The sequence below is a fragment of the Lepisma saccharinum genome, chromosome 3 (assembly GCF_977018435.1).
Source record: "Lepisma saccharinum chromosome 3, izLepSacc3.1, whole genome shotgun sequence".
NCBI classification, from domain to species: Eukaryota; Metazoa; Arthropoda; class Insecta; order Zygentoma; family Lepismatidae; genus Lepisma; species Lepisma saccharinum.
In genome coordinates, this window is record NC_139231.1 from 126,043,638 (window position 1) to 126,062,402 (window position 18,765).

The following is an 18,765-nucleotide window of genomic DNA, read 5'->3' on the forward strand; positions in this document are numbered from 1 at the left end:
AAAAATCAATCTACTGCGAATATAATTTTCAGGTATGTTATTTTATATAGAATTTTCTCAGGGGCGAATACAAAACTCAAAAATCCAAGACAGTTCAGTTTTAACATGTTTATATTTGAAAAAAATGCAAAAATACGCCTTGGAGATTTCAACCAATCCACTTTACTAGATTGGTGAAACTCTTAACTATTGTTATTTGGAACCTTTAGACCTTTTTTTTGGTGACGTAGAGTACGCGTAGAGAGGTTGGGTTTAGTGTGTCGATCGAGTCTCGGTGTCCTCTGTCCTCCCATACCAAAATAAACACGTCACAATACAGAAATAATGAGAGGCGTGTGTGTGTGTGTGTGTGTGTGGCACATCGTTCCCGAGAGAGAGGTTTACAAAGGTCACGATATACAAACATTTGACCGGGGCTTGGAAAATTACAATAAGGTGCATTCATCCTTCAAAAATAAGAAACTGCATTATTTACTCATCACGTTGTGTCACCGCAATAAATAAGACGCTGAACGTAGAAAGAAAATAAGAGTTTTTGAGGTTTGGTGAACCTCAATTAATAAAAATAAGTTTTTGAGGTTTTGGTGAGCTCCAAATAATCAAAATAAGTTTTTGATGTTTTGGTGCTGTTTTCTACGCTGTGAAACATCGTCAGCGCAATAAATAAGGCGCGGAACATGGAGAGAAATCCATTAAGGCGAGCTCACCACTTCAGCTCACCACAAGAGGTTTGTGAACTCTCTAAACTGGACTACTAGTTATCTTGGAAACAGTGAGACTTAGGAAAAATCTGTTTGCGGATTCGTCATGTACGCCTATATGTAAGTAAAATATGAATAGAACCTATGCTCGGAAATCCAAAATGGCGACCGGAAGTATGGTTATCTTTGAAACGGTAAGACTTAGAAAAAATCTGTTTGCGGATTCGTCACATACGCCTATATGTAAGTAAAATATGAATAGAACCTATGTTCGGAAATCCAAAATGGCAACCGGAAGTGGGGTTATCTTGGAAACGGTAAGACTTAGGAAAAATCTGTTTGGTGATTCATCAGGTACACCTATACGTGAGAAAAAGTATGAATAGAAGCTATGATCGGAAATCCAAAATGGCAACCGGAAGTGGGGTTATCTTGGAAACAGTAAGACTTAGGAAAAATCTGTTTGGGGTTTCATCATATACACCTATACGTAAGAAAAAATATGAATAAAACCAATAGTATTCGGAAATCATGCAGGTTTGGACGTGACGACGCAGTTCAATAACATAGGTTAGACCAAGAAAAAAACCTTGGTGATTTTTTCGAGTAAGAAGCTTGCAACACTGCCAGAAAATAGGGCTCATGCCTTACAAGAGCAAACCATTAAGGCAAGCCTCACCGAGCCTCACTTCGAGCCTCACTTTCGGTTGCAGCTCTGTCTTTATGGTTCTACTCTAAAGTAGGTCAAAGCACGTAGAGGCTCTCGTGTAGTTTAGCACGAAAAAAAAATGAATAGGTTAAGTTATATCACGTAAGATCGTGGCATTCGTACCAAGTACGAGTAGGAAAAAAGGGAAAAATAGGAAATTTTACAAAAACATCGCTAAACACTAAAACATCGACAAAAATTTGTCAAAATATGTCAAAAACTGATTTTCAATTGATAAAAAAAAGGCTACAAATGCATACCTACCAAGTACGAGTGGGAAACAAATAAGATGCGGTGAAAATTGCACTGAAAAATCGTCAAACGCTAAAACATCGACAAAAAATTGTCAAAATATGTCAAAAAAATAATATTCAATTGGTAAAAAAGACAATACCTACTAAGTATTATTTTGAAACAATCCAATTACACTACTTGTGGATTATTTTTGCAATAAACAGGATGCAGTGCAGCCAATATACACAAAAAAAAAACACTTGTTATCGCTGTTCTGTATATTTAACACAGCCCTCTTGTGTTGAATGTTCGGTGGAAGAGGCATAAGCTAAGTACATGTTGCTAGAAGGGCTTCGTCGTTGCAAGTCATCCATAACCCATTCACTAAGAAATAAGAAAAAAAATATTGACGTACTGAAAAAAAAAAAAGTTGACTTGTTCACCGAGTTCACAGATGTTTACTCATTGATGACTCCGTCGTTGTCGTCTATCAAAAAACCTAAGTACGTTGGAAACAGTGAGAGAGTTATCGAAAAATCTCCCCCCCTTGTCGATTTTTTTTGGTGACTGTAGGTCCAGTTTCGATTAGCCTTACTGTGCATAAAATAGACATAAAAAAACAAATCCAAACCAGAGTATCAACAAATTAAAAAAAAATAAAGTTTCCCCCTGTGTACTTGTATAATTTAAAACACCAAGTTCGATACCCGGCGGATCCCACTGTAGGTCCAGTTTCGATTAATATTACTGTGCATAAAATAGACTTAAAACAACAAATCCAACCCAGAGTACACGCGTCAATACCATCCACCATGAGTAAACTAACATGATTATAATCATCATCCCCTTCCCCTCCCTCCGATTGTTACCTCGTTTTTATGTTATTCGCGATGAAGAATAGTTTTTTCAAGCACACGTTATGTATGCTCATATTTTTTTTGTTTAGCGTAAATTTCGATGTTTAATTAAAACACCACTTCCTGTTCACTAACGTAACTCGCAATTATTACACACACATGCAAGAAAAAAAACAAAAAAAACAAAAAAACTTACCTACAAAAAACTACTAGCAATTTAACACACACAAAACGGTTGTATAATCGCGTGCAGTTGCAAAAAAAACATTACTCTTCTCTACAGAAACTTTCACGCTACTGTGTTTAATCTGACCTACATCCACACCACAGAAACGAAAATCATCTCTCCCCCTCCCGTCGTCGCATCCGGTTGCGATGACAATATAAGCAAAACCAGGTCGTGTCAGTATTGCCAACTCACTAGGCCTCTGAGTTTAGGGCGACCCAAATTGTGCGAGGGTTGGGGTGCAGCCGAACACCGTCGCCGCCCACCATCAACTCGAACTAGACGGCATAGAAATGGTGCGTTACCTTTTCGGGAACCTCTCCTCGTACACGCTGAAGTACATTTCATTGTACTTCAACCTAGGGGGAGAAGATGATGCCCGAGGGCGAAACCGTGCAGACGCTCTACAAGAAAAACAAGATAGACGATCTGTTGCAGTACAACATACAGGATTCGATGCTTGTGAGGGACGTGTGTTTTTGAAAAACAGACTCGTGCAAACGATCGTCTCCACGTACTGCCAGAGCGTGTTGCGCGCGGACCAGGTTCGAGGGCACAAACTCAACTGGCATCTCTCGCATTACTATTTCAGCGAAGCGTTGCAGAACAAGCAATGTTTGTGTTTCCCACGGCAGCATCTCGAGTATCATCACAAGGTGGTCGGGGGTTACGTACACCGTAACCCTCACATGAACGTGGCACTCAAAAACAGAACAGAGAATAAGATTATTTTGACATTGGACTTCACGTCACTCTACCCGAGCGTCATGGTCGCAGCCGGCCTCTCCCCTTTCAACATGAACTTGGGGAGTGGCGCGAATTCCACGCCGGAACGTCCGTTCCGCCCGGCACGGAAGTTGATGTTTATCGCGGCGTTACAAATCCAGCCGGTTGTACGGAAGCTGATCTTCACGTGTATTTCTCACGAGACACGCTCAATGCCACGTGCATACGCAAGATCATTGCCTTGCGTAAAAAAATCAAAAAATTTAAAAACGATAAGACTTTACCACCGGGCAAACTGCTCGAAATAGACGCCAAACAGAACACGGCTAAATTAATAATAAATAGTATGCACAGGTAAATATACAAATTGAAAAACACCCCCGAAGAGATTCGCCCCCCACGTCAATCAATTTTACGTTCGAAGGCCGTACGGGAAAACCTTTACTTTTTTGGTTGGGCACCACGCACTCCTGGCGGGGTTATGGGGGCCAGGAATCCTAAAAAAACAACCATTATTATTATTTTGTTTGTTTGCTTGCGTCACAATACACGCGCACGCGTGTGTGTGTGTGTGTGTGTGTGTGTGTGTGGCACATCGTTCCCCCGAGAGAGGTTTACAAAAGTCACGATATACAAACATTGCCGGAGTTGGAAAATTACGATATGGCGCATTCGCTCATTACTGTTGCCAGCCATAAATCTCTCTCTCTCTCTTCATCTTACAGCAACGTTGGCATCTCTATTTTTTTTTAGTTGTAAGTAAATTGCCAACACACTCTAGTTAATAATGCTACATATTATACACACACACGCACACACATACTATATTACCATCCGCCCATCTCTCTCTCTTTTACGGCAGTGCGTGTTTGTTGCCGGTTCTCCTTGTTTAGTGTGTGTAGGTTGGCAAAAATTACTTTATGCACTGTAAAGCAAGCCTCAAGAAAAGTTGCCAGCTCCTTGCTTTAGGTTAGGTTAGACCAAGAAAAAAAAGCTGTAGGTAGGCTGTCGGTTGTTTAACTCTTCTCCCTCTCTCTCTCTCCTCTCTTTTTTTTGTAAAAAGCCATGGCAAAAATACCAGTAGGTTGGCAACCTTGCTTTATGCACTGTAAGGCAAGCCTCAAGCAAGGTTGCCAGCTCCTTGCTTTAGGTTAGGTTAGACCAAAAAAAAAACCTTGGTGATTTTTTTCGAGTAAAATATTGGCAACACTGCGAGAAAATAGAGCTTATGCCTTACAAAAATAAACTATTAAGAAGCCTCAAGCAAGATTGCCAGCTCCATGCTTTAGGTTAGGTTAGACCAAAAACCTTGGTGATTTTTTTCGAGTAAAATATTGGTAACACTGCGCCATCAAGTGGAGATCATGCCTTACGAGAAAAATCCATTAAGAAGCCTCAAGCAAGATTGCCAGCTCCATGCTTTAGGTTAGGTTAGACCAAAAACCTTGGTGATTTTTTCGAGTAAGAAGTTGGCAACACTGCGCCATCAAGTGGAGATCATGCCTTACGAGAAAAAATCCATTAAGAAGCCTCAAGCAAGATTGCCAGCTCCATGCTTTAGGTTAGGTTAGACCAAAAACCTTGGTGATTTTTTCGAGTAAGAAGTTGGCAACACTGCGCCATCAAGTGGAGATCATGCCTTACGAGAAAAATCCATTAAGGCTACGACGAACCCCACATGATGATTCGAGCCCCAAATGAGGGCTTAGAACCCGGGCACCTGTACTACTTACGTCATCCTCCCCAACACTCTTCTACGTACTGATCAGGCCTTGAAAGTACCAGTGGTGCCAACTCAGCAAAATTAATTTTAAAAAAATATTATAAACGTTTTTACATTGACGGTAAGGGCTCATACGTATTATATCAGTTTATCAGTGGTTCATTTGATTTTATCCGGTCTCTGAAGATGCTTGCGGTGCGCGGATCGTAAAGTGTAGTATTACGCACGCGCGTTAAGGTTTATAACGAAGAGAAACTACAGGGCGAATGACTTCATTTTCTGAGTGAGACATCGAGCAGTAGCCTGTTTTTGTTTTGTTGTTTTTAATGCCGAGTGGGGTTTCCTTTGTTTGTCGTACAACAATCACTACGAGAAGGCAATCTGATAAAAAGCTTGCCTATGTTCTTTTTTAACGCATTGAAAGGTTCTTGCACTTTACTCTTGGCTGAATATTTTAGAAATGCAAAAATCAAGTCATTCCGGGTCCTACGAAATCCACAATCTGCTCTGGAAAGCCCCTTAGAGGACAGGCCAGATAAATTGTTTACAATGTTACAACATATTTGCGAAATCAAGAGGAGTTACATAAACTTAAGTATAATGTTGTCGAGTCCACAATCGCCGCCACGGTAGTATCTACATGGATTGTTTCTCAAGTTTTAAAAGAATTGGATTGGATTGATTTGTTGTTTTAAGTCCACTTTATGCACAGTAAGGCTAATTGGGACTGGACCTACAGTTTAAAGTGAGATCCAAACCACTATGTTCCTCCACCGGGAATCGAACCCGGGACCACTTGCTTACAAGGCGACGACGCTATCACTGCGTCATCAAGAAGGCCAAGTTTTAAAAAAAGGAAAAGAGTCGTGGACGAAAGGTGAGCTGAATTTCTGTACTCTGACAGGTAGAAAACAGCCCAGGAAAAGCGAAAACAAATTTCGTTGAAAATCCTCAGACCATTCCGCTCTCTCCAGGTTGCAACACTGTGAACCAACGTCGCCGTGGAGAAGGGAGCTGCGCAACCGCTATTTGCAACGTCTTGTTTTTAAACTTGTCAAGAATAGGTAACGGTGGCACTAAATATTGGATACAATCTGATTAACATTTCATGCTAACTTATTACATAATGTAACTACAAATTCACAAGAACAGATAGAACACAGGTTGAGTAATAATATGCCAGACCAAAAAAATTCCCAACAATTGTTGTGATCAGTGTAAACGTTACGTTTTACGAGTAGAGGCACATTTTTCATTCTCCATAAAAAATAACCGTCGATCGAAGCACAATTTTGGTGTTATTTTAATAGCTTACATGTATTAGCTTTAAAAATCCACATAAAGAGGTGCTCGTAATTGTAACGTTATGGCGGAAGTACAGACTTTTGAATATAAAGACTTATTTTCAAAATTAGAAGTTCATTTATATACAATTAAAATAAATGTGCATCTTATATGCAAGTGCTATAGCTGTTACTATGAAGAAACACACTAGATGTCAGCCCTTCTTTCACGCGGCACACACTAAAAACTTGAACTTTTTGGGCCAGCAAGGCTCTGGTACTTGTACACAATGTAAGAATAATATTCTGTGCGTTTTCTTTGTCTTATCCTGTGCGGAATGATATTTTGTAGCCTGTGTTTTATGTTGAGCTCCCCTAAGTTATTATATTGTTCTCAGGCTTGAAGACTTGATAAGGAGTCAACGAATAATTTTCCTCGTCTTTTACGAATGGGCCCTACCCTCACATTCCCTAAATGCGCCTTCATGCCACTGTGCATGGGGAACTTTACATGTAAATCTTCCTATATTATTTCAATCATTGATTGTGTTTGACTTTCCAGAAGAAAGTGACTGTAAAAATAACAATACATTTACTTTTCAAGTACAGAAGTACAGTTAACTCAGAGTTACTTTTTGAACGAAATAACTCATTTGCTTTTTAAAAGAACTTTCCGAACACACTCAATTCTCCGGAGATGTTAAGCTCATGTTGAACAATTTGTGTAAAGTTAATGTATATATTTCAGTAGGTTGAACTGTAATTTTAAAACAACCGTAAAATAACTTTGTAATTAGACTTCAATGGTTCAAGCTGAGAGAAGATATTTTTTCTTCTAACTACATACTCGAATGCTAGCGGCGAAGAAGGAATTAAAGTTTGCAATGAATATAGTAATTTGTAGTACATAGTTCAAATAGTGGAAAATGGTTTGCCTCGAGAGGCAGAAAATGTGTTGTCTAGTATGTGATTAAACAGAATATCTTGAGAATTCCTGGAAGTGAATATGCAATATTTTCACTTGAGGAACTCCCACGAAAGGGGTATTTGTATGGAAATGCGTGGGAGTTTCTCTGGTATGATTATGTACATCCACCGGCAAAGAAATGGATACGTGTATCCTAAAATTAACGCTTTCCTCCAATGCGTTCGTGGCTCACCCTATCGCGATGAGCTAACTGAAGTAGTAGCTTTTCAATGGGAAGTTCTGCTTTCGCCTCAGGGTTAGGCAAAACACAGCGCATTGCAGTGAAACAATAGCCCCGCCTAATTCGCTACACTTTTTGACTCTATTTGTACCGAAGTGTCTAGTTGGTTATACCGTGCAACACCAAGTCGTCTACTTCGTTTATTATGAGTAAAGTAGTGTAATTGGTGTCTGCACCGTCTGCACTACGTTCTGGGTCGGTGTATGTGTGGTGTATGGTCACGTGGTGAGTGCTAGCTAATCACATGAACGTTTAAAGCAGCAGACAGACATTTTCTGAATCTTCTGAACTTGAACACCGCTACTCGTGTACTTGGTCGAACGTCATTTCCTTGCACCACTCTGACACTGGATACACCTGCACTACACCGAGTGTCGAAAAGTGCAGCGAACTAGACGGAGCTAGTGTGTCCCATTTTCATTGCCGGTGACTAGATTTTCGAGCAATGTTTTCGCGTATGTACCAATATTTATAGTTAAAGTAAAATCTCTGCCAATGATTTATTGTTATTGGCTCATTCCATGCCAAATCAACTGATAAAAAATATTTGCTGTACGAGCTACTGCGCAGGCGCATACTGCTCGATTGCCACATCTTTATGGCGTGTTGCTAAGGAACCTTTTTTGAGTGCCGAAACTAAACTTTTCGTTGTGCATAAATCTCCATGAAGTTTAGATAAAAAGTCCTGAAATTTATTGACTTCCCCTCGTACATTTTTCAATTTGCTTACCTGATATTAAAAGTGATAAGTTTTAGGTATTTTCATGTTATTTGTACTCCAAAAATTATAACATAGACTAATATGAAGACTTCAACATCAACCACTCAGCATATAGTTGTGGTTATAACATGCAAGTCAACAAATTTAGCAAATTTCGCACCCATTTCAACACAAAAAATTCAATTTCCATAGGAACCCATTGCCGTCCCATTATGAAATTTTCCACACAAATAGTCAATTGATGTCTCCAAATCATATATGTTTTTTTTTTTAAAAAAAATGGTGTTTTCGAGATTTTTTAAAAAAACTTATTTTCAAGTTTCTTAAAAATTAAAAAAATCAAATACCACAGTCATGTTGCATTTCAAATTAAAGCTCATGAAAAGCAGAAGAGAATGACTCCAATTTGAGCTCTCTAGGTCAAATACATTTTGATCTACAGCTGTTTAAAGATTTCAAAATGTTGTCAAATTTTGGGATTTTTGCTTTTATCAAAGTAAATAACTCAAAAACTATGAGCCGAAAAAATCTGAAATTTGGAAGTTTTCGTCAACTTTACTGGTACTATAACCGCACCAACTGAGATGTCAAGGTTCAGACCCCGGTTGATTTGGCATGGAATGATCCTATTAGAACAAATCATAAAGTAGTGCATTATTGCGTCATCATCATCATGAATATTCCCTATTCCAGCGGGAACTATACTCTGTCCCGGGTATCTATGGAGAAAGCAAACGGAAACAAGTCTCTGCGCAAGTAGCGACCCGATACTGCTCTACCAATTTGCACACGTGAGAGGGAACGGGATTGCTCGGAGGGGGGAAAGCGACTGCGGTTATCAGCCTTCTTACCAACGTGTAGTGCTTCGTTCTGCCCCCTCGATTCCCCGACCCACCCTTCTCTGCCGTTATGCGCGACCTTGCTCCACAAATTCCTGGAACAGAATACAGAAAATATAACTTGCAATTTTCGTTATATCTGCGAAAGGTGCGGACTACTTTATTTTTCTTACGCTCTATCTTACAGGTCTTTTTCGGAAACATGACACATCTTAACATGTCGTTGTGCTCAGCGTATTTCGAAAGTTGCATAAGCCTCACCTGGCTCGCTTATAACATGAACATTGCATCGATTATTTTGTGAATTATGTAGCCTTTTGCATTAACATTTTTCAAATACCTTCAACAGCAAAAATACATCGCAGAGAAAATTCTGTCAATTAATGGCTCAAATTACACCGGACTTTTCTTCCCATAATGCAATTTTATGGAGAGATATATGGATACCATATCACGAGAGGACCATAATTTCAAGTGTTGATAATAATGTGTATAGGCGTGACGTTATCTTGTGCTTAAAGCTGGAAGCCTGTATACTTTGGTATCATAGCTACATATTGCACACTTAAACACAAATTAACATAATATAAATATAACAATGTACATTATTCTTTGGCATGTGTAGACGAATGAGTACCATGTGGTCTCGTAAGTAGGGTGCATCACAGCCACTGATTCTGGGTGAGAATTCTCAATTGTGCTTTATGCTGCATAAAATGTCTCTGGGTCTCAACCATAATCCAGAATTAAACTTACCACATGCACACATGAAGGCCAGTAAGCAGTAGTAGTGGCGGAACCACTTGCGTTAAGAGGTAAGAAGGTGAAAGGTAAAGTTCCCCGCACATGTAGCACAGTCCCATGAAGGCAAGTTTAGGGGATGTGGGATAGGGCTCCATATAATCTCGATCTCGTGATGTGATCACGCTCCGGCCGCCTTTACCCCCCCAGGGTTTCCCCCAGGTACCAATTGATTTGTAGCTGGGTAAGCCCTAGAGCCGCTTTACGCGTCGACAAGGCCGGAAAAAGTTCGCTCTTAGATCATTCTCTTCCGGGTAGCAGTCAAACGCCCGACCGACTACACCACCGGGAATCTAGGTAAAAAAAATACTGCGAGGAAGTCTCCCGTCTTGTCAAGCAAGCACCTGTTCTTCTACCGCGATAACAACTCCACTCCGTCATACTCACGAATCAGATGAGGGGAAGCTTTCCGCGGCACGAACGTGACCGACGAAGCCTCCTTGCATATCCCCACTCCCTTTTATTTGCCCGTTACAACGCTACAGTAGGGCTGCTCGCTCTGCAGTGCACACCTGCATACGAGAGTGCTCTTCCGCAAATACGATTGGTTGAAAAATGGCCTGCTTTAAGCAATGGATATCCTGTGATAAGCCTGTGGGTTCGTAAGTGGCAGGAGCGTGGTGCTCATTACATCAGCCTCACTATGATACAAAAACGAGAATATGTAGGGCCCTACCTACACACCCATGACATGGTGCAATACTCAGAAGATAGGCGAAGAAAACAAATGCATTTTGTTACAGGCCATTGTTAACGTGATTACCATGCAAATTACATGTACACCTTGCATATTAAGATGTTGAGTAAAAGAAATGATTGTAATGATCGCCGTTGCTACTGTAATGTGTCGCTTAATTTTCAATAATTACCATGGCATAATAGTAACTCACACCTTCAAACAAACATTAGAAATATACTGATACTATTGTAATCCATAGTTACACTGAATACAGCTGAAATTAAATTGAAATTAATATGATGCACTTTACTGCCATCTATTACAAAGGAATATAAGATCACATTACACACGTTAGTAGAATAATGATATTTAATAGCTTGTATCTATTACATTATTTACATTCTGTGTTGCACCAAATTTCCAGTAATAGGGTTTTCCATCTTAATAGTTCATCAAAATCAATTCCTTAATAATTAACTCTCAAACGTAATCAGGCTTTGCTACCTTCTGCGAACCCTCTACTCAACTGACAGCTTGTTTCAGTAGCAATTAACGTGCGTTTCCCCTTAGGTAATAGTTCTTTTTCAGTCAGATAAGAGGTAGACGAATCAGCAGGTGCTGATGGCTTTTCATAGGAAAAAAATTGCAAGATTGATTTAGTTACTGAAATAATTAATTTGCACTCAAGACGCGGTGAACGCCTCTAAATTATTTTCTTAAAGCCTCTTATTTACAAGATATTCTCTCCTAGTGGATACACACACTTGCCGTTTTACATATATCATTAACTTGCTTTTCTGCAAACAGCTTGTTAGTGTATTATCACTAGAGATAGGATTTTGATGCCCTTAAAATTGTAAAAAAAATTACCTTTCAAAAATGCATTTGTGACCTAATACATGCACGAAAATGCCCTATAAACTTAGAAAAATGACCTAAAAATTCTGAAAGATTTGTTTAACAAATTTATAAACTACCAAGAGAAATTCAAATTACAAATTAACGTTACAGTATCTATTACATGTTCATTGCGTATGGTAGTACAAGTAAGAAAGTTCACTTTTTGTCATCTTTTACACTTTAAGTACCGAGTTGCAGTACACAATGAAAATCAAATTTTCATTGCAAATTTTCAAAAGTGAATGATTGTCGGTTTTCGGACAAGAAAGCCTCGTACATGGAAAAACTCTCGAGTTCCAGCGACACAAGAGGAGCTTACTTGAAATGAACAATATCACTTGCTGTTAAGTCACTTCCAATTCCATAGAGTGCAAATTGCTTCCCAGACAAAATATCCGATACAGAGCACAAAACTTTGTACCCCTTGATTTTTAACAATAATCCGTCTGGCGACAATGTATTTATTGATAGAGTGGGAAATCACAATGCTTTGAGCTGAATTGTTACACATCAGCTTGTATCAACAATTCTGCACAGAATTTTCTTTGTTTCTTCCAACACAGTCGTTCATAACTGCGCTGAAGGCAATGAGACGAGAGTCTGGAACCTCTCTCCTTCAAAGGGTTACATTTGCATGTAAAATGCTCCTTCTTTTACCAAAATGTAGAAAAATGCATGACATGACTTTTAAAGGCCCGAAAAATGACAAACGGTTTAAAAAGTTTAAAAAATGTCCTTTATTCCAATAAGGGTCAAAAAATGCAAAAGAAATGCCCTAACAAAGGCATCCCAATTAATTCACTTACGTGTAAAATACGTTCCTATCTACTTATGCAATGTTTCTGCCTTAACAAAAAAAAGATACATTTGTATCAAAATCCTAACCCTAATTATCACCCTTGTTTACACAAAGGTAATTTATATCAAAGTAATCGTTTTTTATATTTCTGTTTATAGTTTTCGCTCCCTAAAATATTGAAGATTTTTTCTGGCATTGTCTCCAGGCCAAATGGTAAATTAACCGCAATGATTTTCTAATGCAAAACATTTTTTTCAAGCCTCGCACACATTCAATATCCTAATTAGAGAATTTCAGTTGTAACCTGCTTGTACACACAGCAATCAGGGCGGGCGTCTAATGAGCAGCGCCGCCAAAGGGCAAAAACAGTACTACATCAACATGAAACACGAGCGGCTAGGGACAACATTAGCACCTTGGGAAATACATGTTAACAGCACCAAACCTGGCCTGCCTAACTTATCCACGTAGGCATGCAATAGCATAAATAAGCATGTAAATAGGTTTGGCAGGTTATATTATGTTTAGTTAAGCTATTATATGCATACGTGAATAGGCTAGGCAGGTCAGGTTTGGTGGTGTTAACATGTATTTCCCAAGGTGCCAATGTTGCCCCTAGCTGCTCGTACATGAAACGCAGTGACAAATTACAAGAAAACCTGAACCTACAACCACGTCACAGTACAACAGCCATTACAGTGGTTTCTCCACAAAACGTTTAGACAAATAGAGCTGCAAAAGTCAAATAATACACTTAAGTGAATTATATATTTAATTAATGAATAATTGTTAAACATATTACTGAATCAATGACAAAATTTATCAGTGTTAACTTTACGTTACGTTATTTTATAAAAAAAATACTTTCTTCCGAGACCATGTAATAGGAACTAGGTAAAATATATAAATTTGTGAACAGATAGGACTCTCCGATGTGACGTCATCGTCTTGTAGTCAATGTATCTCGGGTTCGATACCAGGTGGAGTCACATATTAGTCCAGTCCCGATTAGCCTATCTCAATAAATTGATCTTCAAAAACAAACTCAATTTGTGAACAAAGACGGATTGTAACCTGATCAGCAGTTGCATGCAACCTGTAACAACAAGGAGAGCGGGACAGATTACCTCCTTTGAATAAACAAGTTTAACCTGAGTTTACTGTGTAACCGCGGTGGTACTAATCATAATGATAGTATATCCTGAATTTACTGCATATAATATCATAATTTATATGTTAATGGAAACTAAATTAACGAAGATCACATTCTAACGCTTAGTATAATATAACACAGAAGGATAAGCGTATTCCAGAACTTCTAGAACTTTATTTTTTCGTTTGGTCTTAGTTAATACAGTATAAGAAATATTTCATTCACGAGAAACAATGAGACATTGTGTATTAAACATAACATGTTGCGATATTAATTTTCGAGCATGAGAATTATGATTTCCACAAGATGTCAGCAGGTTAACGTGAATTATATTCTGCCTTATTATATTGGTCAAATATCTTTAAGGAGCGATATCACTATTGTGTTTAAGAATACGGTAATGATTTACATGATAATCAAGTCAATGTTTCTGTTTCCTTCAAAGGATAGCAAATATTAATGAAATATGAGCACATTCTTCTCTATGAATATCTAGACTAGAAAGAGTTAATATCAACTTTCTATACGTTTCTGGATAAGAAGAACATTCAAGGGAGTACTCGAAACATTGTAGGTATTTACCACGAAAATGGATATCGTTAACTAAATATATTCCAGTATGTTGAACGTTTGTGAGATACTCAAATTCATTTCTGAAGATGGCACACTTTTGCAATTGAGGTAAAATTTCAGAATTTTGAAAGCTTGAAAAAGATAAGTCTTACTCGATTTGCTTCTCCTTGAACTGTGCCTCTTAAAATTTGAACTATTCTTTCACAATTAGGCGAGTTACGAAATATCGATTCCCATAGATTGGAAATTATATCGATTATCTCAAGGTTTGTAACAGGCATATAATGATTCTAAGTATCTGCGATACTAGAAGTTTACCAGAAGAACCCTTATTTCAGATGCATATCATCCATCTAAAATGCATCAAAAGGATTCTGTAAATTAGTTTTGACAAATTGAAATTTGATGTTTGAGAATAAAATTAAATCATGAAGCGGTATCAAACAACGTCCCTTAGTAATGTTTATTTTCTTTCCTCCTACTTACTTCCCTTTCAAGTAAAATGCTTACAAGTCAATAAGTTAGCGAGTAAGTTGTATTCAAAGGTGTTGTTTGATATAAGATAAGTAGAATATACGTGTTATTATATTCATATGATAGAGGTTCCAAAGATATCTCTTCCGTTGCTGTTGACCCGTTAACGCAGAGATGAGATTTAGAATGCGAATGCTGGCATGAAAGAAACAAGAAATCTGCAACCTCTACGTTCCTTTCCAGCTTTCGTCTGAAATAACTGATGTACTCGTAAACCACAGTGATGTGAGAAGTTCTGCGTGCAGAAATCAGAAGTCGTAGACCCCTCAACATCAGAGCTCTACCTATAAATACACAGGCAAGTATTCGAATCACGTACAGTCACAGACACTTCTGGGCTGTAACTACTCCATTGAAAATAGTTACATCCCAAAAGTGTCCGCAGCCGTATATACTTGCATTGCACGTTCTTCTTAATAGTTTCTAAAGGTGCTTCAACTGTAGCTATATTTCTACCACATTTTGTATTTGTATTTCTCAACATCCATGGAGGAGTGGTTAGAACACCGCGCTACGACTCCTGAGGTTCTGTGTTCGAATCCCGGCATGGACATGTGTGTTCTTTGCGAGTGTCAATTCATCAATTTCATCGTATCATCACTCATCCTCATCTTCGCGATTAGCCAAAAGTGGCAGAAAAGCGTAGTAAAATATGAAAATCATTCAATCAATCGCATTTGTATTTCATCGTCGCCTTGTGATGAACAGGTTCGATACCCGGTGGAGTCCCGTAGTGGTTCGGATTCCACTTTAAACTGTAGGTCCAGCCCTGATTAGCCTTTCTATGCATGAAGTGGACCCAACAAAATTGAAACTTGTGTTTGTGTTTTCTTGTAACATAGTGTTGCCTTGTTTTTCCACTTTCGGCGGATCGCATCGATGAGTGATGATTAGACGAAACAGATTAGGGAACACTTACAAAGAACCCACATGCCCAAACCACAAACGGGCTTGGCCACTGAGCTGCCACGATACTATTTCAATAACTATATTAGTTCTCTGCTGTACCAGAGAGAGAACTAATTTCCCACGAACGCTTCATTTGGTTCGTGAAGGACTTAATCCCGGGCGTTCCGCTCCATCTCCCCAACCAAATGAGCAACTGGAATCCGGAGCGTGAATGAGATTACGGCTCTTCGTCATCGATTCATACGCTTTCCATAATTCTCTTTGGTAACACTTCGTAGTATCTAGGAGTTCCAGGAAAATCATTCAAACCACACTAGAAAACGACTTCCTTGATGGTGTAGCGCTAACGTCCTCGCCTTGTAAGCAAGTGGTCCCGGGTACGATACAATAACCTCGTCTAGTTTGCTGCATTTGTTGACACTAGGTGTCGTGCAGGTGTATCCCGGTTTCAGGCTGTTGTAAGGAAATGACGCTCAACCAAGACGATAAACCGTACACGTAAGATTCAACAAATGCCTGTGTGCTGCTTTAAAGTCCATTTGATTAGTTAGCACGCGCCACGTGACAATAAACCACACATTACACCGCTCCAGAACTTAGGGCAAACCAAGTAGACAATTCTGTGCTTCACCGTGTAATCAACTAGACGCGCGAGTGCACAGTGCAGCGAAATAGACGGTGCTAATGGTTCAGATTCCACTTTAAACTGTAGGTCCAATCCCAATTAGCCTATCTGAGCATAAAAGTGGGCTAAAAGCTCAAACAGCTTGAAAACTAAAGTTGACCAGAACCACAAAAACTTAAGTTTTCATTTGCACTTTGTTTGGAACTGCTTCACACATCGCAATGGCTTAACACTAATATTAATGGATTGCATTGGAAGTCCGTTTGCCTTTACCCATTACTCGAAGTGAGTGAAGAAGTAACGCGGGGATACTATCCCCCAGTTCAGAAAATGTAAGTAATGCATTCCAGCAGTAAGACAATTTGCGTAAGCATTCCCACCTGCTTCATTATCTCCATGTTGAACCAGATAAGTACCGCCCACCCCACTCATTCCTAAACTCGACAATGCACTTCCAAAGCTAGTATTTTCCACTTCGAGCACGGCATAACCACCAGTGACCTTGAAAATACGAAAACTCTGGCAATATTGCGTTAACATTAATTTTCACATAGTTTTGAAATATCGCGAAACAAACAATCGGAATACAAGTAAATTCTATTTATAGTTTTGTTAATTTATCATCATGTTCTACCTCTTTATAGTTATGGCAACCTTATGGATCGAATTGAGGAAATATTAAAGCAAGGCCCGAAATTCGAATTCTCTGACGTAATCACTAAACATAAAAGTACGATGTAGCATCCAGTGAGGTAATATTGTACCACACAGCAACAATAATATCAATGATTGTCTTAAACTTATCTCCTCCCTAATTCTTCATTGACAAAATAATGATAATGATTTATTAACCATGAAACGCTTGAAGATCAGTGGCTGATAATTAATGCCTAACAAAAACAAACTAATTTTTACAGGAAATTCTGGACAGAAATACAAATACGTTAGGTTTTAGAAAGATATTTTTTATCATTCCATTATTTTGTCAAAATTTGTACCCCCATCATACACAGACCGAAACATAATGTAAGCGAGGATATCCTCCATGGTGTATTGGTTAGTACTGCGCACTGTAAAACTAGGTATTCTGTGTTGGGAGTTCGGCGGCTAGAAAGGGGTAATTTTGCGGTTGGTCTCGTCATTCATGCTAATAAGTCATAACCATCCTTCATAGAATTAACGCATTTCTTGAGATGTGCAGAAGTAAATAGACGATATATACAGAAAGTCATTTAATATTATTTTATCCCTTGTCCGTCGCAGTTGAAACAGAATTTAGCAATACCGTGTAACAAACATTTATTTACTACTTTACATATTTTTTTTTAAATAAAATAATGAAGCAGGATTTCTATTTGTAAGAAATTAGTACTGTACTTTTTGGCCAACGATTTTCTATCAACAAAGATAAGGTAAGATAAGGTTCCCCGTGTATATAGAACCGTGCCATAAAGGCACTATTAAAGGAGATGTGGGGGGGGGGGGGTAGGGCTGCACATTCTCGATATCGGCCACTTTGGAGGTGATGTGATCAGCACCACTCTCCGGCCGATTTTACCTCCCAGGTATTAATTGATTTGAGGCTGGGTGAACCCCGGAACCGTTTTATGCTGGTACAATGAAACATTCCGACGTCAGATCACGCCCTACCGACTAGATCACGGAAAACACACTTTGGCTAAAATTGTAAAATTATTTATTATAAATTCGTACCCACTAGGCAATGTTTTCCAAAAATATAAGTAAAATTTAAATATCCATCATTTGTTACTCATAAGAAAATTAAAGCGCTTTATGTATCAATATTTTCTGCAAACTATTTCAGTAACTTTCAAGAATGTTTTTCATTTAAAGTATAACTTTCAAATCGTAAAGTTTTTCGATGAAATTTATACATAGGATTATCAAACGGATAACGGCTGTTCTAAGAATGTAACTGTTCATTAATTATCACCATATATCACTATAAATATTTTCTTTTTTAAATATACAAAACTGCATTCAATATTTAGTAGAGAACTGCAAATTGTTACAGAAAAAGTAAAAAAAAAAAGATTGTAGCTGTTTCCACTGCCATCTAGCAGCATCCAATGAAGTAATGAGTCTCGTTCAAAACCTATATCCCCCAAATAAATGAACGCATCACTTACCTTGCAGATATGGAATGAGCTTGCACATCGCTTCTCCAAAGACGAAATCTCTGAGTAACGTTCCCACTAGAGTAAACGGCATGCACAACACTCCGAGGAGCAAATCCGATATCGACAGATTCAGCAGAAACACATTGGTTATGGTCCTCATGCGCTGGTTTCGAACCAAGGTCAAAATTACCAGGGCATTCCCAACGACAGCCAGCAAGAAAATGAGGCTGTAGAGAGGAATCTGTATTTTGCCGGCTTCCCATACCGACGGGTTCTTTTTGGGTCTGTAGACAATCAACGTCGTGTTTGTTTCCGAGGAACTTGCAAGATCATAAAAAGACGCTGTTGTGAACAAGTAGGAGTAGTCACTAGTTGCACTGGAAACATTGGGAAGGAATGACGTTGAAAGATTATGCACTACGTC

General features: G+C 38.7%; 1 protein-coding gene across 1 annotated transcript in view; it reads right to left on the reverse strand.

The window, feature by feature from the left end:
* Window positions 1-18,428, reverse strand: part of LOC145985398 (cholecystokinin receptor-like) — a 509,562-nt gene extending 491,134 nt beyond the window's left edge. Inside the window, exon 1 of the mRNA XM_083119372.1 lies at window positions 18,351-18,428. Coding sequence (XP_082975498.1) covers window positions 18,351-18,378 — 28 coding nt within the window. The 5' untranslated portion in view covers window positions 18,379-18,428. The remainder of the gene's footprint in view (window positions 1-18,350) is intronic.
* Between the last annotated feature and the right edge of the window lie 337 nt (window positions 18,429-18,765).